At 36.7% G+C, this 27,013-nt stretch overlaps 1 protein-coding gene across 13 annotated transcripts in view; it reads right to left on the reverse strand.

The window, feature by feature from the left end:
- Positions 1-27,013, reverse strand: part of CCDC91 (coiled-coil domain containing 91) — a 449,582-nt gene that overhangs the window by 258,167 nt on the left and 164,402 nt on the right. For 8 of the 13 annotated variants that reach the window (XM_023555097.2, XM_003405370.4, XM_023555080.2 and 5 more), the window contains 3 exons: positions 23,197-23,357; positions 21,786-21,989; positions 20,141-20,245 (listed from right to left, as the gene is read on the reverse strand). In XM_023555097.2, coding sequence (XP_023410865.1) covers positions 20,141-20,245; positions 21,786-21,989; positions 23,197-23,357 — 470 coding nt within the window. Of the gene's footprint in view, positions 1-20,140; positions 20,246-21,785; positions 21,990-23,196; positions 23,358-24,530; positions 24,620-27,013 lie in introns of those variants that run through there. The other 5 variants (XM_010595641.3, XM_023555112.2, XM_064284446.1 and 2 more) reach the window with 2 other exon arrangements.

Here is a 27,013-nt window from a genome sequence, read left to right on the forward strand (position 1 = left end):
CTCCACTCAGGTCACCCAGCCACCCGCAACAGGGGTCCAAGGACAACTGGTACCTCCCAGTCCTTACAAACAAAAATACTGGGTGCACAAGGTCGGTCTGCAGAAGCCACTCACCTGTGCGCTCTAGGCCACAGGGACATGCTTTCCTCACAGACACTCGGGGGATGGCTGTCACCCCCTCCCTTATCCAGAGCATGACCCCTGCTGTAACCAGATACCGGCACCTACATTAATCACCCCTGCCCCTCTAAGACTGTAGGACAGAGCCTGTACCACACACATGATGATTAGCTACCTGGACACCTAAGCTGAATTCATACAAGAAAAGTGAATGGACTCCTAGGCTGATATACCTGATAACAACTCTAGCCATCTGGTGACACGACGTGAGAGCTTCAAAGGCAAAAATAATCAACGTAGCTCACTCAAGCGACCCATTTGGACATATCAAAACAAAACAAGGTAAGAAGCCAGCATACAGTAAGCAAATGTAAAAAAACTAATCCAATAACTTAAAAATGGCTCAAAGACAACAGTAAATATGAGGTCACATAAAGAAACAGGCCATGATGGCCTCAACAAGCTCTGAAAACAAAGAATCAATGGATCTTCTGGATGAAGGTACCTTCCCAGAATTACCAGATATAGAATACAAGACATTAATATACAGAAATCTTCAAGACATCAGGAACAAGATCAGGAAGCAGATCAAGCAAAATGCAGAACAAGCCAAGGAACACACAGATAAAGCAGTTGAAGAAATTTAAAAGGTCATTCAAGAACATAATGAAAAACTTAAAAACCTGCAAGAATCCACAGAGAGACGGCAATCAGATATTCAGAAGATTAACAATAAAAATACAGAATTAAACAACTCAATAGAAAGTCAGATGAGCAGAATTGAGCAACAGGAAGGCAAATTAGGTGAGACAGAAGATAAAGCATTTGGAACAAATATATTTGAATAAAAATCTGATAAAAGAACTTTTAAAAAATAAAGAAAGCCTAAGAATCATGTGGGACTCTGTCAAGAGAAACAACCTACGAGTGATTGGAGTACTAGAACAGGGAGAGATAACAGGTAATACAGAGAGAATTGTTGAAGATTTGTTGGCAGAAAACTTCCCTGATATCATGAAACAGAAGATATCTATTCAAGATGTTCATCGAACTCCACATAAGGCAGATCTTAAAAGAAAGTCACCAAGACATATTATAATCAAACCTGCCAAAACCAAAGATAGAGAATTGTAAGAGCAGCTAGGGATAAATGAAAAGTCACCTAAAAAGGAGAGTCAATAAGAATAATCTCAGACTACTTTGCAGAAGCAATGCAGGCCAGAAGGCAATGGGATGACTTATACAAAGTATTGAAGGAAAAAAATTACCAGCCAAGAATCATATACCCAGCAAAACTGTCTTTCAAACATTAAGGCAAAATTAGGACATTTCCACATAAACAGAAGTTTAGGGAATTCATAAAAACCAAACCAAAATTACAAGAAATACTAAAGGGAGGTTTCTGGTTAGAAAATCAATAATACCAGATATCAACCAAACACTAGAACGCTGGACAGAGCAATTAGATGTCAACCCAGACAGGGAAATCATAAGAATAAAACAAGATAAAAAAAAACACTCAAAACAGGGAAACGGTGACGTCATTATGTAAAAGAAGACAACATTAAAATAATAAAAATGCACAAGAAATGCAGTCATAGGTCTTTCATATGGAAAAGGAGAAAAGCTGATATAAAGATATAAAAGTCAGGTTTAAACTTAGAAAAATTGGGGTCAGTGTTAAGGTAACCACAAAGGTGACTAACAAACCTACAAATCAAAATAAAATACGAGACAAAAATAGAGACTTAGCAAAAACAAAATCAACTACAATGAGGAAAAGACAATATACAAACTACTCAGAAAAATTAAGTGGGAAAAAGAAAACGTCAATAATACACAAAAAAAGACATCGAAAATGACAGCAATGAACTCATAAAAAAAAAAATACCTATCCATAATTACTCTGAAAGTAAATGCACGAAACATACCAATAAAGAGACAGAGAGTGGCAGAATGGATTAAAAAAAAAAAAAGATCTGTCTATATGCTGCCTACAAGAAATACACCTTAGACTTAGAGACACAAACAAACTAAAACTCAAAGGATGAAAAAAAATACATCAAACAAACAACAATCAAAAAACAGCAGGAGTGGCAATATTAATTTCTGACAAAAAAGACTTTAAAGTTAAATCCACCACAAATGAAAAGGAAGGAAGCTATATAATGATGAAAGGAACAATATACCAGGAAGATATAACCGTATTAAATATTTATACACCCAATGACAAGGCTGCAAGATTTATAAAACAAACTCTGACAGCACCAAAAAGTGAGATAGACAGCTCCACAATTATACTAGGAGACTTCAACACACTACTTCAGGTGAAGGACAAAACATCCAGAAAGAAGCTCAATAAAGACACAGAAGAGGTAAATACCACAATCAACCAACTTGACCTCATAGACATATATAGAACACTCCACCCAACAGCAAGGAAGTATACTTTCTTTTCCAACGCAGATGTACCATTCTCTAGAACAGACCACGTTAGGTCATAAAGCAAGCCTTGGCAGAATCCAAAACATCAAAATATTACTAAGCATCTTCTCTGACCATAAGGCCATCAAAGTAGGAATCAATAAGAAAAAAAGCAGTGAAAGGAAATCAAACACTTGGAAACTGAACAATACCCTGCTCAAAAGAGACTGGATTATAGAAGACATTAAGGATGGAATAAAGAAATTCATAGAATCCAATGAAAATGAAAACACTTCCTATGAGAACCTTTAGGATACAGCGAAAGCAGTGCTCAGAGGTCAATTTATATCAATAAATGCACACATACAAAAAGGCAAAAGGGCCCAAATCAAAGAATTATCCCTACAACTTGAACAAATAGAAAGAGAGCAAAAAAAGAAACCCTCAGGCACCAGAAGAAAGTACATAATAAAAAGTAGAGCAGAATTAAATGAAATACAGAACAGAAAAACACTTCAAAGAGTTAACAAGACCAAAAGCTGGTTCTCTGAAAAAATTAACAAAATTGATAAACCATTGGCCAAGCTGACAAAAGAAAAACAGGTGAGGAAGCAAATAACCCGAATAAGAAATGAGATGGGCGATATTACAACAGACCCGACTGAAATTAAAAGAATCATATCAGATTACTATGAAAAATTATACTGTAAAACTTAGAACACCTAGAAAAAAATGGATGAATTTCTAGAAACATACTACCTACCTAAACTAAAACAGAGGTAGAACAACTAAATAAACCCGTAACAAAGGAAGACATTGAAAAGTTAAGAAAAAAATTCCCAACAAAAAAAACCCCTGGCATGGACGACTTCACTGCAGAATTCTATCAAACTTTCAGAGAAGAGTTAACACCACTATGACTAAAGGTATTTCAGAGCACAGAAAAGGACGGAATACTCCCAAACTCATACTATGAAGCCAGCATGTCCTTGATACCAAAACCAGGTAAAGACACAACAAAAAAAGAAAATTACACCCCTATATCCCTCATGAACTTTAATGCAAAAATCTGCAACAAAATTCTAGCCAATAGAATTCAACAACATATCAAAAAAATAATTCACCATGACCAAGTGGAATTCATACCAGCTATGCAGGGATGGTTCCACACTAGAAAAACAATTAATGTGATCCATCACATAAATAAAACAAAAGACAAGAACCACATGATCTTATCAATTGATATAGAAAAGGCATTTGACAAAGTCGAACACCCATTTTTGATAAAAACCCTCATCAAAATAGGAATAGACGGAAAATTCCTCAATATAATAAAGGGCATTTGAACAAAGCCAACAGCCAAATCATCCTAAATGGAGAAAATAGAGAGAGTCTGAAAGCCTTCCCCTTGAGAACGGGAACCAGACAAGGATGCCCTTAATCACTGCTCTCATTGAACATTGTGCTGGAGGTCCTACCCAGCAATTAGGCTAGATAAAGAAATAAAGGGCATCCAGATTGTTAAGGAAGAAGTCAAAGTATCTCTATTTGCAGATGACATGATTTTATACACAGAAAACCCTAAGGAATCCTCAAGAAAACTACTGAAACTAATAGAAGAGTTCAGCAGAGTATCGGGATACAAGGTAAACATACAAAAATTAGTTGGATTCCTCTACATCAACAAAAAGAACATCGAAGAGGAAATCACCAAATCAATACCATTTACAGTAGTCCCCAAGAAGATAAATTACTTAGGAATAAATCTTGCCAGAGATTTAAAAGACCTCTACAAAGAAAACTACAAGACACTACTGCAAGAAGCCAAAAGAGACCTACATAAGTGGAAAAACATACCTTGCTCATGGATAGGAAGACTTCACATTGTAAAAATGTCTATTCTACCAAAAGCCATCTATATATACAATGCAATTCCGATCCAAGTTCCAATGACATTTTTTAATGAGATGGAGAAACAAATCACGAACTTCATACGGAAGGGAATGAGGCCCTGGATAAGTACAGCATTACTGAAAAAAAAGAACAAAGTGGGAGGCCTCACTCTACCTGATTTCAGAACCTATTATACCGCCACAGTCGTCACAAGAGCCTGGTACTGGTACAACAACAGATACATAGACCAATGGAACAGAGAATTGAGAATCCATCCATATAGCAGCAGCTGATATTTGACAAAAGCCCAACGTCAGTTAAATGGGGAAGAGCCAGTCTGTTTAACAAATGGTGCTGGCATAACTGGATATCCATCTGCAAAAAAATGAAACAAGACCCATACCTCACACCATGCACAAAAACTAACTCAAAATGGATCAAAGACCTAAATATAAAATCTAAAACAATAAAGATCATGGAAGTAAAAATAGGGACAATGCTAGGAGCCCAAATACATGGAATAAACAGTACACAAAACATTACTAACAATGCACAAACACCAGAAGAGAAACTAGATAACTGGGAGCTCCTAAAAATCAAACACCTGTGCTTATCCAAAGACTTCACCAAAAGAGTAAAAATATTACGTACAGACCGGGAAAAAGTTTTTAGCTATGACATTTCCCATCAGTGCCTGATCTCTAAAATCTACATGATACTGTAAAAACGCAACTACAAAAAGACAAATAACCCAATTAAAAAATGGGCAAAGGATATGAACAGGCACTTCACTAAAGAAGACATTCAGGTACATGAGGAAATGCTCATGATCATCAGCCATTAGAGAAATGCAAATCAAAACAACACTGAGATTCCATCTCACTCCAACAAGGCTGGCATTAATCCAAAAAACACACAAAAAATAAACGTAGGAGAGGATGTAGAGAGACTGAAACACTTATGCACTGCTGGGGGGAATGCAAAATGGTAGGAGCACTTTGGAAATCAATTTGGCCCTTCCTTTAAAAGCTAGAGATAGAACTATACAATACAGCAATCCCATTCCTTGGAATATTGCCTAGAGAAATAAGAGCCTTTACGTGAACAGATATATGCGCACCCATATGCACTGCAGCACTGTTTACCATAGCAAAAAGATGGAAGCAACCAAGGTGCCCATCAATGGATGAATCAATAAATTATGACATATTCATATGCATCAATAAGGAACAATGATGAATCTGTGAAACATTTCATAACATGGAGGAATCTGGAAGGCATTATGCTAAGTGAAATTAGTCAGTTGCAAAAGGACAAATATTATATAAGACCACTATTACAAGAACTCAAGAAACTGTTTAAACAGAGAAGAAAATATTCTCTGATGGTTATGAGAGTGAAGAGCGAGGGAGGGAGAGGGGTATTCACTTATTAGATAGTAAGCGAAGGGTAAGACAACACCAATACAGGAGAGGTCAACACAACTGGACTAAACCAAAAGCAAAGAAGTTTCCTGAATAAATCGAACTCTTCAAAGATCAGCACAGCAGGGGTGGGGGTTTGGGAACCAGGGTTTCAGGGGACATCTAGGTCAACTGGCATAATAAAATCTATTAAGAAAACATTCTGCATCCCACTTTGGAGGGTGGCATCTGGGGTCTTAAACGCTAGCAAGCGGCCATCTAAGATGCACCAATTGGTCTCAACTCACATGGAGCAAAAGAGAGTGAAGAACACCAAAGACACAAGGTAATTACGAGCTGAAGAGACAGAAAGGGCCATATAAATCAGAGACTACATCAGCCTAAGACCAGAACTCAATGGTGCCAGGCTACAACCAATGACTGCTCTGACAGGGAACACAACAGAGAATCCCTGAAGGAGCAGCAGAGCTGTGGGATGCAGACCTCAAATTCTTATAAAAAGACCAGACTTAATGGTGTGACTGAGACTACAAGGACCCGCAGAGGTCATGGTCCCCAGACCTTCTATTAGCCCAAGACAGGAATCATTCCCAAAGCCAACTCTTCAAACGGATTGGACTGGACTATAGGATAGAAAATGATACTGGCGAGGATTGGAGCTTCTTGGATCAAGTAGACACATGGGACTATGTGGGCAGCTCCTGTCCGGAGTGGAGATAAGAAGGCAGAGGGGACAGAAGGTGGCTGAATGGACACAGAAATATAGGGTGGAGAGAAATACTGTGCTTTCTCATTAGGGGGAGAGCAACCAGGAGTATATTGCAAGTGTATATAAATTTTTGTATGCAGGACTGACTTGATTTGTAAACTTTCACTTGAAGCACAATTTAAAAAAAAAAAGATTCAGACCTCCAAACCCCTGAAATCTGGTATTACTTCCATAAAAAGGTAAATATCTTCAGTGAAAGCACATGTTTAACCCTTACAACCACAGATAATTTTCTTTAATAATAAGTAACAGTGACAGAATACCAGGAATACGGCAGTAGTTGTTAATGATTACTAAGTTGCTTCCGACTCATAGCGATTCCACATACAACAGAAAGTAACACGGCTTGGTTCTGTGCCATCTTCACAATAATTGCTACATTTGAGCCAATTGTAGCAGCCACTATGAATATCCATCTCATGGAGGATTTTCCTCTTTTTCACTGGCCCTCTACTTTACCAAGCATGATGTCCTTTTCAGGGACTGGTCCCCCCTGAAAAGTTGTCCAAATTATGGGAGGCAAAGTCTTGCCATCATCGCTTCTAAAAAGCATTCTAGCTGTACTTCTTCCAAGACACATTTGTTCATTCTTCTGGCAGTCCATGGTATATTCAATAATCTTTGTCAACACCATAATTCAAAAGCATCATTTCTTCTTCAGAATTCCTTATTCATTTTTTAGCTTTTGCATGCATATGAGGCAATTTAAAATACCATGGCTTGGGTCAGGCACCACAGTCCTCAAAGTGACTTTTTAACACTTCAAAGAAGTCTTCTGCAGCAGATTTGTCCAGCACAATACTTCTGATGCCCTGCTCCTTTTCATATAGTCCAGTTTCTCAGATGATTTGCTTGGCATATGGACTGAAAAAGTATGGTGAAAGGATATAACCCTGACACACACCTTTCCTGACATTAAACCAGACAGTATCCCCTTGCTCTGTCTCAAAGACTGCCTCTTGGTCTAAGTACAGGTTCCTCATAAGCATAGTTAAGTGTTCTGGAATTCCCATTCTTTGAAATGTTATCCATAATTTGTTACAATCCACAGAGCCAAATGTCTTTGCATAGTCAATAAAACACAGGTAAATATCGTTCTGGTATTTTCCACCTTCAGCCAAGATCCATGTGATATCTGTAATGATACCTTGTCCCATGTCCTGTTATGAATTTGGCTGGAATTTCTGGCAGTTTCCTGTCCATGTACTGCTGCAACCTTTTTTGAATTATCTTCAGCAAAATCTTACTTGCATGTGATATTAACAATATTGTTTGACCATTTCCACGTTCTGTTGGATCATCTTTCTTTAGAATGGGCACAAATACAGATCTCTTCCCTTCATTTGGCCAGGTAGCTGTCTTCCTAATTTCTTGGCACAGACAAGTGAGCACCTCCAATGCTACATTCATTTGCTGAAAAATCTCAATTGGTATTCAGTCAATTCCTGGAGCCTTGTTTTTCGCCAGGGCTTCAATGCAGCTTGGACTTCTTCCTTCAGTACCATCAGTTCTTCTTCATATGCTACTTCCTGAAATGGTTGAACATTGACCAATTCTTTTTGGTACAGTGAATTTATGTATTCCTTCCATCTTCTTTTAATGCTTCCTACATCATTCACTATTTTGCCCATACCATCCTTCAATACTGCAACTCTAGTCTTGAATTTTTTCTTCAGTTCTTTCAGCTTGAAAAATGCCAAGGGTGTTCTTCCATTTTGGTTTTCTAACTGCAGGTCTTTGCACATTTCATTATAATACTTTACTTCGTCTTCTTGAGCCACCCTTTGAAATATTCTGCTCAGCTCTTTTACTTCATCATTTCTTCCATTCACTTTAGCTACTTTAAGTTCAACAGCAAGTTTCAGAGTCTCCTCTGACATCCATTTTGGTCTTTTCTTTGTTTCCTGTCTTTTTAATGACCTTTTTCCTTCTTCATGTATGATTTTCTTGATGTCATACCACAAGTCATCTGGTCTGTGGTCATTAGTGTTCAATGCATCAAATCTACTCCTCAGATGATCTTTAAATTCAGGTGGGATATACTCAAGGGCATACTCTGGCTCTTGTGGACTTGTTTTAAATTTTCTTCAGCTTCGACCTGAGCTTGCATATGAGCAATTGATGATCTGTTCCTCCATCTGCCCCTAGCCTTGTTCTGACTGATGAAACTAGCTTCTCCATCATCCCTTTCCACAGACATAGTCAATTCAATTCCTGTGTTTTTCATCTGGTGAGATCCATGGGTATTGTCACCATTTATGTTATTTAAACAAGGTATTTCCAGTGAATATGCTGTCATTCTTGCAAAATTCTGTATCATGAAATTTCCAACATCGTTTCTACCAAAGCCATATTTCTAACTTCTTTGTTTTCAACGTTCCCATTCCAATCACCAGTGATTACCAATGCATCTTGACTGCATGTTTGATCAATTTCAGACTGCAGAAATTGGTAAAAATCTTCAATTTCTTCATATTTTACACTAGTGGTTGATGCACAAATTTGAATAATAATTGTATTATTCAAATTGAAAGGATTTTAATGACCACAAACTGGTAAAAGAGAAGAAAGTTTGTGCTGTAAAAATTTTATTTACATTCAATTTTAATTTTATTGATCTGTTTGTTTAGATTAGTATTCGCGTGCCGCAAAATTCAAAAGAATGCAGCTGGGTACACAGCTACCAACACTCCTCCTGCCCTGTCTCCCAGCCTTTCAATTCTCTCCCTGGAGGCAACCAATGCTGTCTAAATATACTCAGAGAAAATCTTCTACGTACATACAAGAAAACATATTTGTTTACATACATTCTTTTTTTTTTTACCTTTTGTTATACAAATAATTGCATTTGTTATACAAGCTATGCACAATGTTCTGCACCTTGATCATTTCTCTCAACAATGTGTCATCACAGAATCATTCCATATAATTACAAAAAGAGTTTTCTTGTTCTTCTTTTACACTGGAAACCTTGGGAGTATAGTGGTCAAGAGCTAGGCTGCTAACCAAAAGGTCACAGTTCAAATCCACCAGGCACTCCTTGGAAACTCTATGGGGCAGTTCTACTCTCTCCTATAGGGTCGCTATGAGTCGGAATCGACTCTACAGCAATGGGTTTTCTTTTACACCAGCAGGGTATTCCACTGAATATGATATGTCATAATTTATGTAAGAGGCCCCAATAATGGTCATTTAGATTGTCTTCACTCTTTCATTGTTAATAATGACACTGCAATGAACTACTTTGTTCTTATATAATTATGTACATTGTTACTGTCATTTAAAAAAAATTTTATGACGCTGCTTTTTTTCTTAATTGAAATAAGGACAAAGGCTGGTCACATTCAGAGATTAACAGGCATCATCTTGACAGTTGAGATGAACTATCCTTTTCCTTCCTGGTTAACCATGTCCTAAGTCGTTTGCCACCTTCAGTGGTCCTCTGAGTTCCACTGCACCTCTGTGTGACTGAGGCCGGATGACAAGTACAGCTGGGCGTTAGTAGTGGCATAATATTTAGACCTCTCTAAACCCTCACACAAAAAGACACAGAGCACCTAAAAATGTAGAACCAAAAACCCATATTCAATATGTACTACTCATAAAAAAAGATGTCACAGTATTATTGTGAATACCAGAATATGGGCAGGCAAGGACAGACCACCAACAGTTCTAAGACCTGCATGACATTAGAATCTGTGTAGGAGAAAAGATAAAAGCAAAAGGACAGACATGGGCATTCCAAAATGGCTAAAAGATAATCACTGAAAAGTAGGCAGGCCAATATGAGGACAGCAACTGAAACTGTGAGGTTTGTACATTTCAGTAGAGAATACACGTAAGTGGTCTCCATTAAGGTCTCCATGGCCCAGGGTAGGCTGGGCCAAATAAACACTAAATACCTTCAGGGCAAAGTCCCGTATGAAGAGAAATTATTAGGAATAAAATCTAAATTGCCCAAGCCAAATACAATACAGAGGAAAAAAAGAGTCAAGATAAAAGAAGAATGGAAGAGACTCAGAAAAATCTAAAAATGTCAGCCACCATATTTTATTTTAATTTGCCATAACATTAGACAAGAACCTTTTCAGAATCATAAAAAAAAAAAAAAGAAGTATCTTAAATCACTTCTCCATTTAAGAAATTCAGGAAAACTAATCTCATGTAAAATGCATAACATGAAACTAATTTCATGTAAATATAAATAACATAAAAGTATTAAGATAAAATCTCATACAATATTACTATTAAAAAAGGGGGAGCAGAATAACATCCCTACAGAAAATGAACGCACAGGAGATACATGCAGATATAGATATATACATATATAAATATATGATAAAAATTATATTTCAAAGTTACTTTAAAGATATTAGGAAAATAATAAATGTAGATTAAAGAACAACATAAATCAGAATTAGAAAAACTCTGAAATAAAGTGAAGGATTTCAGAAAAGAATTATAACTAAAAGAACAAATCATTTCTGAAATGATGACTAAACTAAAAAGAGTATAAGATCAAATAAGCTCAACTTGAAAATACCTTAAGAGAAATAGAAGAAAAAGAGGAGAGACTTTCAGATAGGTACTCTTTCTATTATTCTTGTTCCTTAAAGTCCAATAATTTTTCTAGGATAGACTGAGATTAAACTTTGACAACACTTTATAATATAAGAGAATGGACTAATATATTTCAGATACCCAACGGGGGGAGGCAGGGTTAAGGAATCTGTTGATGAATCACTGTTAGAAAGTCCTCCAAGAAACAATCATAAATGAATAGTTTAAAACGTAAAAAAATAAAAGTGTATTTAGTACACTATCTTCTTACAGACAAAAAATTATATATATATATATCTGAAAGTGGCCTTTATATGTATTTTAAAAGACTCTGGAAGCATAAAAAGAAACTAACAGTGTTCACTTATTTGAAAGGGACAGGAAGTAAGTGAATGAAACATAGGATGAGGAGTAGCCCTTTTACTATATGCCTGTTTTACTATATGTACTTTCTGATCTTTGGACCACTTGAACGTATTATTTATTTAACTCCTGTGAGCTAATACTTGTGTATTTTTTAAAGCTTCCCTAGAGATTTTAATGTTAGCAAGGATCGAGAACTAAAACTGTTTTAAAATTTAAAGGAAGTCCAATTAAGGAAGCAAAAGCATCAAGCAGTATTTTTAAATGTATCACTTTGACCTGAAAAAGCCTTTGTAATGGATTGAACTGTGTCCCCAAAAAAGACAGGGCTGAAGACACCATGTGAGGATCTGTCTATAAGCAAGGACCTCAAAGAAATGCCCAGAACTATCAGAAGCGGAGGTCCCTGGGTGAGAAAATGGTTTATAGCACCGTGGAGAAAAGACCTGGCAACTTACTTCCATAAGATTATAGACACTAAAAACCTTATGGAGTGCAGTTCTACTCTGAAACATGTGGGCTTGCCGTAAGTCGGAAATAACTGGATGGTAACAGGTTTACCAGAAGTAAAAAGAGACAAGGAAGAATATTCCCCAAGAATGGATCAAGGGAATACATGAACCTGCCAACATCCTGAATTTGAACTTGTAACCTCCAGAACTGTGAGAAAACAAGCTTCTGTCTTTAAAGCCACCCACTTTGTGGTATTTTGTTATGGCAACCCTAGGAAACTAAGGCAGTCTCATTTTTAAGAAATGTAGAACACTAGCACATTGAGTAAAATATATTCAAACCCTTGATATGTTGTTTTTTATATAAGTATTCTACATTTTTTTTTATTCTACCAGTTTGCTTTGATAAACTTTTCAAGAATACAAAGCTTGTTCCTTTAAATTAATCAATGTAAATGCCTGTTACAATAGTGGTTATTGTTCTAATACAGTTTAGCAAAGAGGTCCCCTAAATATTATTTAGCTTATAGATTTGGTAATTTAATTAACTTTGGAATAAGAAACAAAATATTTGGGTGTATCTCACAATGACTCCCTTCCTTTCATAATGACTCTCCCTTTATAAGATGAAAGTTTCCTAATAACTGAATTTTATTCATTCTCACAATATCTAATCCAACCTAAAATATAGTACTAGAAGGAAATCACAAATATTTGAGCCCAACCAAAACACAAAATCTTTATTCTCCTTTGATTCCATTTGTTCTCTTGAAAGTATAATCAATCATGCTTAAAGATAGGTGAATAAATGTAGTATCTTCAGGCTATGATTAATTAGAATTTCCTTCAGCACTCTCCACTCTTGGAAGTAGGACTGGAAACTACGTTTTCGGCTATTACGCAATTCATACCAGGTCTTCAAATTAAATGTTCAGGGTTATCAAGCTCTTATTCACCCTTAACCAAATGTTATAAAGCACAATTATAATAGCAGTATCTGGCCAAGGGGGCAAATGTCTAATACCTGACTATTTCCCATTTTAAAACAGTATACGAAAGTATTAACAATGATATCTATTTACACTTAAGTGATATAAGCTGTAAAGTGAGCAATAGAACACAGGTAGTAATTGGAAGATCCTTTGAAACTACAGTGTTTCAAAAAAATGAAAAATATTTTTTTTTTTTTTAAACACTGTAGTTTCACTTAATAGTGTTTTCTCATTTTTTAATTACGTTCCCAAGCAGAATAATCAAGCTACTGTAACCAGGAGGCATTTTGTGGGAAATGGTATTTGGAGAAGGACAAGCCTAGTCTTTAAAAGCATTATCCAGAAAATTTCCAAAGCAAGCTACAGCTACCAACACTGACAACTGTCAGAGATGACAACTTAACAACCAGCTGTCTCCGTTAATTTTTTTTTTTTAATATGGCAGCATTGCAAAACGTGTGATCTGATAAGCTGCCAAATTTCCTTACTTGGTGCTGGTCACAGGTGCTGACCAACCTGCTATGGGAATCAAAGAAAAAAGACAAAAGGGTGTGGAGTCCCAGTTGTACTAAAATGAGGAGCTCTCCAATGAAGTGTCATAAAAGTTCTTTAAATAGCTATCTCTGACAAATGCGGCATGACTCATTTTTCTTCCTCTGGTTAGGCTACACACCCGGAGAGAAAAGGAAAAGGAGAGGTAGTGCACACCCTCATTTGTACTGTAGAGTTCACAGTATTCGTTATTTCCTTCTGTTATGGGCACATTCACACCACTCCACCTATTCTGGTAATTAGACCATATCGCATAAAACAACACAGTTAGAGTTCTCTGTAGCAGTTCAACACGGTGTGTTAAAAAAAAAAAAAATGAGTTTGTTTAAAGGTTTTACAAACATTCCATTTATTAATTACTCCTTCTCTGGTCAGACTAAAATCTTGACAAAGGCACACCCAACAATGACATAAGTGGAGGTAGATTTCTTCACAAAATTAAAATTTCAAAGCCCTACATCTTAAAATCAGGTGAAAATACTTAGGTTTTACAAAGGAAATAGTATGATTTTTGCTTTTTTTTTTTTCTGTATTGTCCTCATTTTCCACAATATTATTTTTATAAAGACACAGTGAATTAAAATTTCTTAATTAAACCTTCTCAGGTAATGTAATTTAGTTTCGTCAGTATTATTTTACATTCTTATAAATTTTGCTTTATTTAGGATAGCACACAGAAGCAAGCACAAACATATTATCTCTGTAATCATATGCAGCAGAAAACTTCTTCTGTATCATTAAGCTCCACAAATACTAGAAAACCTACATGTTAGATGCCTCAATATAAATAATATATGGATTGTCATATTCTACAGAAAATATACAATAAATATATTGACTTTCAAATATTAGAGGGAATGGGAGATCATATTCCCAAAGAAGGAACGTAATATAATCACTACGTACTGACCACTGTAAGTCCTTGCTAATTTTTTTTTTATAAGCATTTAGCATACAGTTGCCTCTTTGACAGAAATTTAATCATCTCCTATTCCCAAGAAATTATTAGGTGGGACTAACTTTGTACCAATTTGAATAAAGCCTACATCCCCAGGCAGAAACAGGTTCTAGAAAGGAGGTCGAGGGTGAATCAAATCTATACAACACTATTTAGTACTTCTGTCGAAAATACATTTTGAGAATGTCTAACACATATATGCACAAACTTTCAAAGGTACCTAAACAAGAGATTCACATATTTATCAATAATCTCCCTTTTTGAATTATCCGTATTTTCATCCCCCACCTTCCATCCACTGAGATCCCATGAGTAATGATTGCTTAAAATATCTTTTACTAAAAAAATAAAAAGTAACAAATTACATGTGTTAAATTAATATACTTGAAGCTTGAAATCAATTTCCAGAAGTAACTAAACAAAGAACACTGAAAATGAAAAATGTACTTTTTTATTCCACTTCAAGTCCAAAATGGAAGAGGTACATATTCCTCCCCATTTTCCTCACTAAGTACAGCTAAAAGGCCTGGACATTATATTTAAAACAAATATAAAGAGATTCTGAAAAGCGAAGAGAAGGCAGATCACCTTCAGACATGCGGTGGACCTGAGGAATGAAACAGCAAAGAGTTCTGTGAACTTTCTTCCTGTCTCATATATACCGACTGGGTACTGAAAGGGCCAGAAACCTAGAAATGCCAATGAGCACAGACATACAAAAAAACAAGAAAAGCACTCTTTCTCTAGGCAAAGGATGAAAAAAGAAGCAACCTAGCAAAAAAGAAAAGCTGAAGGCAATAAATGACCTACCCTAGCAAAGCACCATGGAAAAAAACAATGGGCCCATCCTCACTCCTCTCAGCAAAGGCCAAGTGTGGAACCTAGACTTCCACCCTCATCCAGCTGTAAGAGGTGCTCCTGGCTGTCCTGAGTTCCTATCAGAGAAAACTAAGTGGGGCAACAGAACTTTCATTCCCACCCTGAGTTGAGGATCTGTCCCCCTTCTTGCCTCTGTCAGAGGGGGTTGAGTAGGAAGTCAGAAATTTCAGCACCATCCGGAGGGTAACAAGGCCCTCCCTCTACCCCAGTGGTATCAGTATGGGCACATGGGGAACAGTTACAAAGAACCTTTCCTCCTCCCAGCCAGAGTGGTGTCAGTGAAGGTGTATGTTGTTGCTGTTGTTGTTACATGCCATTCAGTCAATTTCAACTCATAATGACCCTATGTACTACAGAACAAAACACTGCCCGGCCCTGCACCGTGCTCACACAATAGTTGTTATGCTTGAGCCCATTATTGCAGCCACTGTATCAATCCATCTCACTGAGGGTCTTCCTCTTCTTCGTTGACCCTGTAATTTACCAAACATGATATCATTCTCCAGAGACTGATCCCTCCTGACAACATGTTCAAAGTGTGTGAGACATAGTCTCGCCATCCTTGCTTCTTAGGAGCATTCTGGTGGTACTTCTTCCAACACAGATTTGTTCATTCTTTTGGCAGTCCATGGTATATTCAATATTCTTTCCCAACACCACAATTCAAAGGTGTCAATTCTTCTTCGGTCTTCCTTATTCATTGTCCAGCTTTCGCATGCATATGATGCGACTGAAAATACCATGGCTTGGGTCAGGTGCACCTTAGTCTTCAAGGTGACATCTTTGCTCTTCAACACCTTAAAGTGCTCATTTGCAGCAGATTTCCCCAATGCAATGTGTCTTTTAATTTTTTGACTGCTGCTTCCACGGGTGTTGATTGTGGATCGAAGTAAACTGAAGTCCTTACCAACTTCAATCTTTTCTCCATTTATCATGATGTTCCTTACTGGTCCAGTTGTGATCATATTTGTTTTCTTCACGTTGAGGTTTAATCCATACTGAAGGCTATAGCCTTTGATCTTCATCAGTAAGTGCTTCAACTCCTCTTCACTTTCAGGAAGCAAGGCTGTGTCATCTGCATAACACAGATTGTTAATGAGTCTTCCTCCAATCCTAATGCCCCATTCTTCTTCATATAGTCCACCTTCTCGGATTATTTGTTTAGCATATAGGTTGAATAGGTATGGTGAAAAGATGCAAGCCTGACATACATCTTTCCTGACTTTATATCATGCAGTACCCCCTTGTTCTGTTTGAACAACTGCCTCTTGATCTATCTACAGGATTCTCATGAGCACAATTCAGTGTTCTGGAACTCCCCATCTTTCGCAATGTTATCCGTAATTTATTATGATCCACACAGTCGAATATCTTTGCATAGTTAACAAAACACAGGTAAACACCTTTCTGGTACTGTACGCTTTCAGTGAGGATCCATCTGGAATGAGCAATGATATCTCTTGTTCCACATCTGCTTCTGAATCAAACCTGAATTTCTGGCAGTTCCCTGTAGATATACTGCTGTAGCTGCTTGTGAATGATCTTCAGCAAAATTTTACTTGCCTGTGATATTAAAGATATTGCTCAATAATTTCCACATTTAGTTGGATCACCTTTCTTGGGAATAGGCATAAATATAGATCTCTTCCAGTCAGTTGGTCAGGAAGCTATCTTCCAAATTTCTTGGCAGAGATAACTGAGCACTTCCAGCGCTGCATCCATTTGTTGAAACATACATCATCAATTCCTGGGGCCTTGATTTTTGCCAATGCCTTCAGTGCAGCTTGGGCTTCTTCCTTCAGTACCACCAGTTCTCATCATACGTCACCTCATGAAGTGGCTGAACGTCGACCAATTCTTTTTGGTATAATGACTCTGTGTATTCCTTCCATCTTCTTTTGATGCTTCCTGGGTCATTTAATATTTTCCCCATGGAATCCTTCACTATTGCAACTCAAGGCTTGAAATTTTTCTTCAGTTCTTTCAGCTTGAGAAATACTGAGCATGTTCTTCCCTTTTGGTTTTCTATCTCCAGCTCTTTGTACATGTCATTATAATACTTTACTTTGTCTTCTCGAGCTGCCCTTTGAAATTTTCTGTTCAGTTCTTTTACTTCATCATTTCTTCGTTTTGCTTTAGCTACTTGACGTTCAAGAGCAAGTTTCAGAGTCTCTTCTGACACCCATTTTGTTTTGTTTTGTTTTTCCTTTCTTTTTAATGACCTCTTGCTTTCTTCATGGATGATGTGCTTGATGTCATTCCATAACTCATCTGGTCTTCGGTCATCAGTGTTCAACACATCAAATCTATTCTTGAGATGGTCTCTAAATTCAGATGGGATATATTCAAGGTTGCAGTTTGGCTCTTGTCGAGTTATGCTAATTTTCTTCAGTTTCAACTTGAACTTGCATATGAGTAATTGATGGTCTGTTCCACAGTCGGGTCACTCCTTGGCCTTATTCTGACTAATATCAAGCTCTTCCATCATCTCTTTCCACAGATATACTCAATTTGATTCTTGTGCATTCCATCTGGAGGTCCACGTATACAGTCACGGTTCTGTTGGTGAAAGAAGGTATTTGCAATGAAGAAGTCGTTGGTCTTGCAAATTTCTGTCATGCAATCTCTGGCATCATTTCTATCACCAAGGCCATACTTTCCAACCACAGATCTTTCATCTTTGTTTCCAACTTTTGCATTCCAATCACCAGTAATTACCAAAACATCCTGATTGCATGTTTGATCAATTTCAGGCTGCAGAAGCAGTAAAAGTCTTCAATTTCTTCATCTGTGGCTTAGTGGTTGGTGCATAAATTTTAACAATACTTGTATTAACTGGTCTTCCTTGTAGTCGTATGGATATTATCCTATCACTGACAGCGTTATACTTCAGGATAGATCTTGAAATATTCTTTTTGATGATGAATGCAATGTCATTCCTCTTCAAGCTGTCACTCCCGGCATAGTAGACCATAAGACTATCCGATTCAATATGGCCAATACCAGTCCATTTCAACTCACTGATCTGTAGGATATTGATGTTTATGTGTTCCTTTTCATTTCTGACGATTTCCAATTTTTCTAGAGTCATACTTCGTACATTCCACATTCCAACTATTAATGGATGTTTGCAGCCATTTCTTCTCACTTTGAGTCGTGCCACATCAGCAAATGAAGATCCCGAAAGCCTAACTCCATCCATGGCATTACGGTTGACTCTACTTTGAGGACGTGCCTCTTCCCTAGTCGTCTTTTGAGTGCCTTCCAACCTGGGAGGCTCATCTTCCTACACTATATCAGACAATGCTCAACTGCTATTCATAAGGTTTTCATCGGCTAATTCTTTTCAGAAGTAGACTGCCGGGTCCTTCCTTCTAGTCTGTCTTAGTCTGGAAGCTCAGCTAAAACCTGTCTGCCATGGGTGACCCTGTTGGTATCCAAATACCGGCGGCATAGCTTTCAGCATCACGGCAACATGCAAGCCCCCACAGCATGACAAACTGACAGACACATAGGGGAGTGAAGGCATACGGGGAGCCTAAAATCCCATTTTCTCCCAGCAGTAACAAGGCACCCCTCTCTCCCCAGGGTATCAAACGGAGTTAAGGAGGAAACTTGGAATTTCACTCTCACCTGAGAGTAACAAAGTGGCACTTTCCTTTCCCCAACCAGTGTAGTATCAGAAGAAGCCTACTTATATACAAGATTTAAATAAGATCCAACATATCATACCAAATACCCCAAATGCCTAAGACTAAAAAGAAAGAAAGAAAGAAAAAAACAGAGCCTCAAAGACCTATGAAAATGTAACAAAAGAAATACTTCCTCAGAAATGATACACAGTCAGATTAGCTAAAAAAGCAAGTCTGCTTTTGAGTTCAGTTTGGCTATGAGACCTCCTACATTTTCATACTACTTATTTAACAAAGGTGATAAGACATTCCATAAATTAGTTTATTCTTTTATCCACCTGCTATAAAAAAAAGAGGCCCACTGGTACTGAAGTATAATCATCTGAAAAAAGTTTTCTTTGAAAACATCTGGTAAGAAGAGCTCTTCGAACTGAATACTACTTTTGAAGGTGCAAGTCATCACACTTAGATTATTGCTATAGTAAAAAGCAGTAAGACAATAATGATAATGTCACTTGGCATTCATATTGGCCTTTACTATAAAAAGTTCAAAGTATTATATGCCAGATCCTTCATGGTCTCTCAGCTGTGTTATTATTCCCATTAACATACAGGAAAAACTGAATTTGCAAAGGTAAATGTTTCATTAAAGGGCCCAGAATAAGCCACTCAAAGGAAACAAAAATAACACAAATTTCTTTCAATACTCAGTCCTGTGCCTTGTAGTACGCACCATAATTACACGTATAGAATTGATGGGTATGGACATACACAATGTGATTAGTGTATCTTTCCATTTAGTCAGTCATTCAAAAATATTCATTAAGCATTACACAATGTGTTTACTGTATTTATCCATTCAGTCAGTCATTCAAAAATATCCACTAAGCATTACTACATGCCAGGTCCTGCTCTAGGCAAGGAAAAGTAAAGTCCCCAATCTCATGAAGCTTAACTCAGGTAGTTGGGCAGCAGGGGAAACTAGTAATAAGCAAATCAAAATAATCGAGTAAGTGCTATAGCAAAAGTAAAGCAAAGAAAGGGGACTGAGGACTTTTTGAAAGTCATTTGAAAGCCTGATCAAAAGATCTACTTTTAAAATTTTAATTTCACTGGACTTACCTGAAGTTCCCTGTATCTATCTTGAAAAGAAACAGCTTCTTGCTCTTTTTCTTTTAGGAAGCCTTTTTCTAAGATACTATGCTTGTCCATTAATGCTTCTACATCCTAAAAAAAAATCCAAGCACAAACGTAGTAATGCTTAATGGCATAAAATATATTCCATTTATCATTAAATATACCAGAAAATATTTGGCAGAAAAAGATATCATAGGAAATATGGTTTAAAGTCCAACAATATTACAGATTTTATGCTTCACTCTACTTTCTAGACTAACATCAAAACACTGAGATAGTACTAAAATTACTCAAATAAATGGATAAGGGCATTTCAATTAATTTCAATCAACATAATCTCTACATATACTTTCTATAAACTTGCTAAGGTCTTTTTTTAGATATATTTATAGAGACAGGAAATGAGAGCATTAACAATTAATTTATTAAAACAGCTGTAAGTCTAAGGCTCCAGTCAAATATTCCATGATGCCTCAGAGCTCAGTGCTTTAAATTCTGTAAAGAGGGAAGCCATTATTACAGTACTTCTATATTGCATAAGGAGCCCTGGCAGTGCAGTGTTTAAAGTGATTAACTGCTAACCAAAAGGTCAGCAGTTCGAAACCATCAGCAGCTCTGTGGGAGAAAGATGTGCCAGTCCACTTCCACAGAGACAGCCTTGGAAACCCTATGGGTTCGCTATGAGTCAGAATCGACTCGATGGCAGTGGGTTTGGTTTGGAGCCCTGGTGCCACAGTAGTTAAGAGCTACATCATGCCACGGCTGCTAACCAAAAGGTCAGCAGTTTGAATCCACCAGCTGCTTCTTGAGGTCCTATGGAGCAGTTCTATTCTGCCCCATAGGGTAGCTATAAGTCGGAATCAACTTGATGGCAACAGGTAGACTGCATAGGAAATATAATACTACCTGCTTTCAAAATCTAGATGATAAATAAACTAGAATGGTAAGCATTAGTCAGAAATCTAATAAAAGGGTGTTCTTATCTTTTAAAGGTACATGTTTTATTTTAATAACACTGAGTTGAACCAATTAATTATATCATATAATATAGGAAAAAAAAAATCATTTTCTAATTTTGTTGTTCTAGAGATCCCTTTAGAGGTCTAAGATCACCAGACCCCTGCAATTCCAATGCTCATCTATGGCATATTTTTCTGCCTTAAGGAAGATGGGAATAGCAAGTAGTACTTATTAACTCATGTTTCTCAAATATGTCACATCTATTTCTGTATGGAAAACCCTGGTGGTGTAGTAGTTAAGAGCTATGGCTGCTATCCAAAAGTTTGGCAATTCAAATCCACCAGGTGCTCCTTGGAAAATCTATGAGACAGTTCTACTCTGTCTTATAGAGTCACTATGAGATTCAACTCAACAGCAACAGGTTTGGTTTTTTGGTATTTTTGTATGAACATTTTGCATAAAAATAAAGCTCATTTTAGTGCATAAAAAGTACATGTGTGAGACTGAAGACTGCTTATCAAAGGCCTTTCCAAGTGATAAACTCATATGACTGATTAAGGGTAGACAGTATCTTCTTACTCTGACGAGATTTTAATCAGAGTTTGGAATTACATCAAATTCCCAGTACATGCAATTCAAATATGTATGTTTTAGATAAATGTAAGCATACCTTTTTAATTCTCTGCTTTTCTTCTTCAGAAACTTTGAGTTTCATCTCCAGAGTTGTAATTTTTTGCTGAAGCTGTATGTTTGACACATTGGCTCCAGGGTTCTCAGAATCATCCACAAGCGCAATTGTTCCATTGCTTTTCTCATCAGTTAAACCCAATGGAAAAAGTGAGATATCCAAATGAGTGTGTGTTGATTGTTGAATCTAAACCACATTAAGAAAAAAAGAAAAAGAAACAAGAGAGGAAAGTTTACACTGCACCAATAATGAAAACATCCAAAGGGCACCAGAAACCACACTTGGAAATTAAGTTGTAGCAAAGGTTCGGAAATTATTTCACCCTTGAAGTAAATCAACGGAAGATCTCAAACTGCTAACAACCTGATCTTTGCAGGAAGAAACAAAATTTCCTCTATTTTACAGTCTAAACCATTTATAATCTTTCCAGCACAGCACTAAAAAACTTAAGCTTTTTCTTATGATTGAAAGTTTGTAATTAGGTATAGGCACATCTGGTACCAGTTCTTGGTTCTATACACACAGAGAAAATCTCTTTATATTTTAAATTGCAAATCAGAATTTGAAATTTATCAATGACCCCTAACTGATCATCGCTTTCTAGCAAAGATAACCGGTGACTCAAGAATATGTACAGCACTTTGGAAATCTGAAGTAACTCTAGCACCTACCCAAACCCAGTGCCGGCGAGTCGATTCCGACTCATAGCGACCCTGTAACTCTAGCACCTACCACCTACCTATTCATGTAAGTAGGATCATACAATATTTGTCCTTTTCTGTCTGACTTAGAAAATGTATTTCTTATGGCAATGTGTTACTATGTAAACACTATATTATTAAACTGTTTTTTATTTTTGTTTAATATGATATGGATGTGTCATATTAAATTCAAAAACAACACTAGTTTTAGATTTTAGATAATAGTACCTAAGGAACAGTCAATAAGTATTTAAATGAATAAATCCTATGAACCACTGTCTTTCTGGTTTTTACTGTAAAATTGAAACGGATGCTCCAATACTTTAAGACATATTGTAAGATTCCCTGAGAAGAGGAATCTTTAAAATTATTTTCCCATTTGAAGTTCAAGATTTGAAATGCAAGCGACATCAACTTTAATAAATGAGATATTCCGACCGTATTTTGGTAACTACAGATAATTATTTTGCAAATTGTGCCAAAAATGAAGAATATCTTTTTTTTTTTTTAATTCTAGGTGAGTCTCAAAACTAGAACAGCTATTGCAAAAATACTTCTTTTAGAAAAATAAAAATGCTTATCCAAAGCCATGCCGTGTAAGTTTTAAAAATAAAAATCATAAAGCTTTCACTGAATCTGCATGCTACTGTTTTAAGTATGAAAACATCCTTTACAAATATTCTTGTCTTTACCTGTGCTTTTGGGACAGTTTGACTGACAATGCTGTTGTCTGCATGTGTATTCTCTGGTGATGAAACTATGGGATCAGAAGAGAGGCAGCCAACAGAAGGCAAAGAATGGTCGTTGTCCAGTATAATCTCAGGAGAAGCTGGGGAAAGATGGACTCCAGATACTAACGGAGAACAAAAAAAAAAGCATAAAATTATTAAGGAGAAAACAGAAGGAGGGTTTAAGGGAAGAAAGAGAAGAGAGGAAGGGAAAGGGTAAGGGAAGTAAAAGTACTGAGAATAAAAATAAGTATTCCATGACTATTCCTCAGGGACTATTATCTAAAATCTAAAAATAGTACTTTTATATTTAACCTAACATGCCTACATCATATTAAACAAAAAGAAAAAACAGTTTAATAATGCCATAGTGTTTACATAGTAACACACTGCCATAAGAAGTACATTTCCTAAGTCAGACATAAAAGGACAAATATTGTATGGTCCTACTTATATAAAATACCCAGAATAGGAAAATGCATAGAAACCAAAGTTCATTAGTAATTATCAAGGAAGGGGAGGGGGTGGTGGGAGAGTATTACTTAATGGTAACTGTTGTACGGTGTAGTGAATGTAGTTAATGTCATTGAATTGTATACGTAAAATTAGTTGAAAAGTTTTCTTATATGTATTTCATCACAATAATTTTTTTTTTTAAAAAAAGTACATTTCCAAGTCAGAGAAAATACTGAAATATATTATATATCCATTCATTTAGTTAAGAAAAATTCCTGGGAGTGTCTACTAGTGCCAGGCACTTCATTAGGCACTGAGGAAACAGCAGGGAGCAAGACAGATGTACCCATGCATTCAATGGCCTTTGGCCCACCAGGCAAATGGAACCAATTAAACATTTATTACAATAAAATGAACAAGGAGAAGAACAATTACTTTGAAACAACTAATCTAATTGCCTTTATGTTAAGTTCTTTTGTAACAAAAAAATTTTCAGGTTAAAATAAAGCCAACCTCAGTTTGCTAAATTGCTTCTACAGAAAAATAATGTTGAAATAGAATTTTAAAACTATTTTCACAACAACACATCATCAGATTGTGATCAGGGTTCAAACACAAAGGTGACGAAAGGAAAGGCCAATTTCCAAACGTGGTATAGAACAAAAATATAGATGAGGACCAAAAAAAACTGTCTATATTTAAATTACTTTATTTTCAAATATGTTTCTTCTAAAATGTCAAATAAATTTGTATTTTATGTGTTTTTAAACATTAAGAAGAGTAAAAGTTAATCATTTTTAGCAGTAAGACACTTATATGCTTTGACTTTCTAAATTATAGACCTTTATTCCACATTGGCATCGGTAGCAACGTCAGTGAAGCTCTACCATAAATTCTGGAAGGCAGCTCACAATGGCAATTGAATTTTTTCCTACAGAAAGACATTTATGAAGCTATTAAGTATTAACAAACTAAAAACATTTCAATTCCTGATTCACTCTCCAAGGGATCATTATCTAAGCCTTTATTATACGGCAATGTCATGATTTTTTAGGTACAGTGTGGCATTGTTGATGTGTGCCACCAAGTTGATTTTGACTTACAGTGACCCCCCACATGACACAATAGAACTGTCCCATAGGATTTTCTTCCCCGTAATCTTTACAGAAGCAGCTCACCAGATCTTTCTTCCACAGAGCAACTGGGTGGGTTCAAACCTTCAACCTTTCAATTAGCAGTTAAGCACTTACTTGTGCTACCAGGGCTCCTGGATAATTACAATATTCTAGCTTTACCCACAGGCATGCCACTTTCTTTAATTAAAAAATATTTAAAAACAGAATTTAAGTGACATTTATAGTTAGCATACCTTTTTCAGAAATTTTTTTTTTCTAATAGTCACCATTTGGGATTTATTAACTTATCAAAGAATTTGGTCTTGTCCTTGATTCCTGAGAGAGAACTCTAAAGTCGGGATTTCCTAGGTAACTGAGGTGCCTTTGGTTTCTATAGGCTTCCAGACAACATCTGAATATTTATGCTAATGAGGTAACTCAGGTGGGGGCTGGCCAGCCCAGAAAACCATCTTGTGACATCAGCCAACCTTGAGGGCAGAAGGCATCATTCAACCAATCATGCCTACATAATGAGGCCTTAATACTGGCCTTGGACACAAATCCATGGGCTTCCTGGTTAGGGAAAGTCCAGGATGCATGTGAGAGGGTAACACGTTCTTTTTGGAACTTGGAAGTGCCGAGCTGGGAACCCTCCCAAACCTCGCCTTTTGCGTCTCTTCGTTTATATCCTTTTCTGCTATAATAAAATTGCAATCCTAAAATAATACTTCCCGTGAATTCTGTGAAGTCATTCTAGCAAATTACTGAACCCAAGGGAGTAGTGGTAGCCACCAACGAAGACATGAGGACAGCCCTGAGGACTCCCAAGCTTGTGGATGGCATCCTGAAGGAAAAGTAGGAAAAACCTGAATTTGTAGCCAATAGATCACAAATGAGGGCATCGTGGGGACTCCCAGCTGTGTGACTTGCGTCTGAGGTCTTGGGCAGATTTGACAGTCTAGAGGACTATGTTCTTTAACTTGTGAGATCTGACTTAGCTTTGGGTGATTAGGGTCAGAGGAAGAAGTGATTAATGCATGTTAGCTGGTGTCAGAAAAGTCGTGGAACAGAATTAAATCCATTTGACTGATCCTGACAGTTAAGTGTAAGAGAAGTGGGCATGCAACGAAGCTATATGCTGAAAGAAATTTCTCTAAAACATCACATTATTCTATCTCTAATTCTGAATTATAATTTATAACAAAAATATTCCTCATGAATTTTTTAAATTATGAAAATAAGTAGTATAGTAGTGAGAGACAATATAACCTTTGATTAACAGCACACACTCTGAAGCCATATTGCCATACTAAGGCAGAATATTGGGCAAGTTACTTAACTTCCCTATGCCTCAGTTTCTACATCTTTAAAATGAGAATAAGCTTGCTGATGAGATTAAATTGGCTAAAATATAGGCATTTAGCAGTGTTAATAACATTTTCATAATTATTTTAAATATTACTATTAAAAGTTGTTCAATAAGTATGTTTATTTCTGGGCATTAAGGTTATGTGTGGCTATGATCCTGGATTCAAAAAAAAAAAAAAAATAGTATTATTCTAACACCTGAACATCTCTTTATGTTATTCTAGAAACCATGGTAGCACAGTGGTTAAGTGCTACAGCTGCTAACCAAGAGGTCAGTGGTTTGAATCCACCAGGTGTTCCTTGGAAACTCTATGGGGCAGCTCTACTCTGACCCATAGGGTTGCTATGAGTCGGAATAGACTTCATTGCATCAGGTTTGTTTTTTTTGGGTTTTTATGTCATTCTGGAGCCCGGGTGGCATGGTAGTCAAGAGCTCTGCTGCTAACCAAAAGGTTGGTGGTTTGAATCCACCAGGCACTCCTTAGAAACCCTATGGGGCAGTTCTGCTCTGTCCTATAGGGTTGCTATTAGTCAGAATCAACTCAACGGCAAGGGTTTTGTTTTGTTTTGCTTTTATGTCGCTTTTATTTATAGTCACACTCTACGGCAAGATGTCATACTGTCCCTAGTTAGATTCTCATGCCATAACATTAAATGTTCAAGTGTATAATATTAAAAAAAGAAAGAAAAAGGGAAGGTTGGTAGAGTATAGAGACAGAGGGAGAAAGGAAGAAAAAGAGAAAAAGGAAAGGAAAGGTTGAAGAAGGAAAATGATGAGGGAGGAGGAAGGACACCCTAAACTTCACTTTCTACTAGCTGTCAACACCCTATTACTTTTCCTT

This window comes from Loxodonta africana, chromosome 4 (assembly GCF_030014295.1).
Source record: "Loxodonta africana isolate mLoxAfr1 chromosome 4, mLoxAfr1.hap2, whole genome shotgun sequence".
NCBI lineage: Eukaryota > Metazoa > Chordata > Mammalia > Proboscidea > Elephantidae > Loxodonta > Loxodonta africana.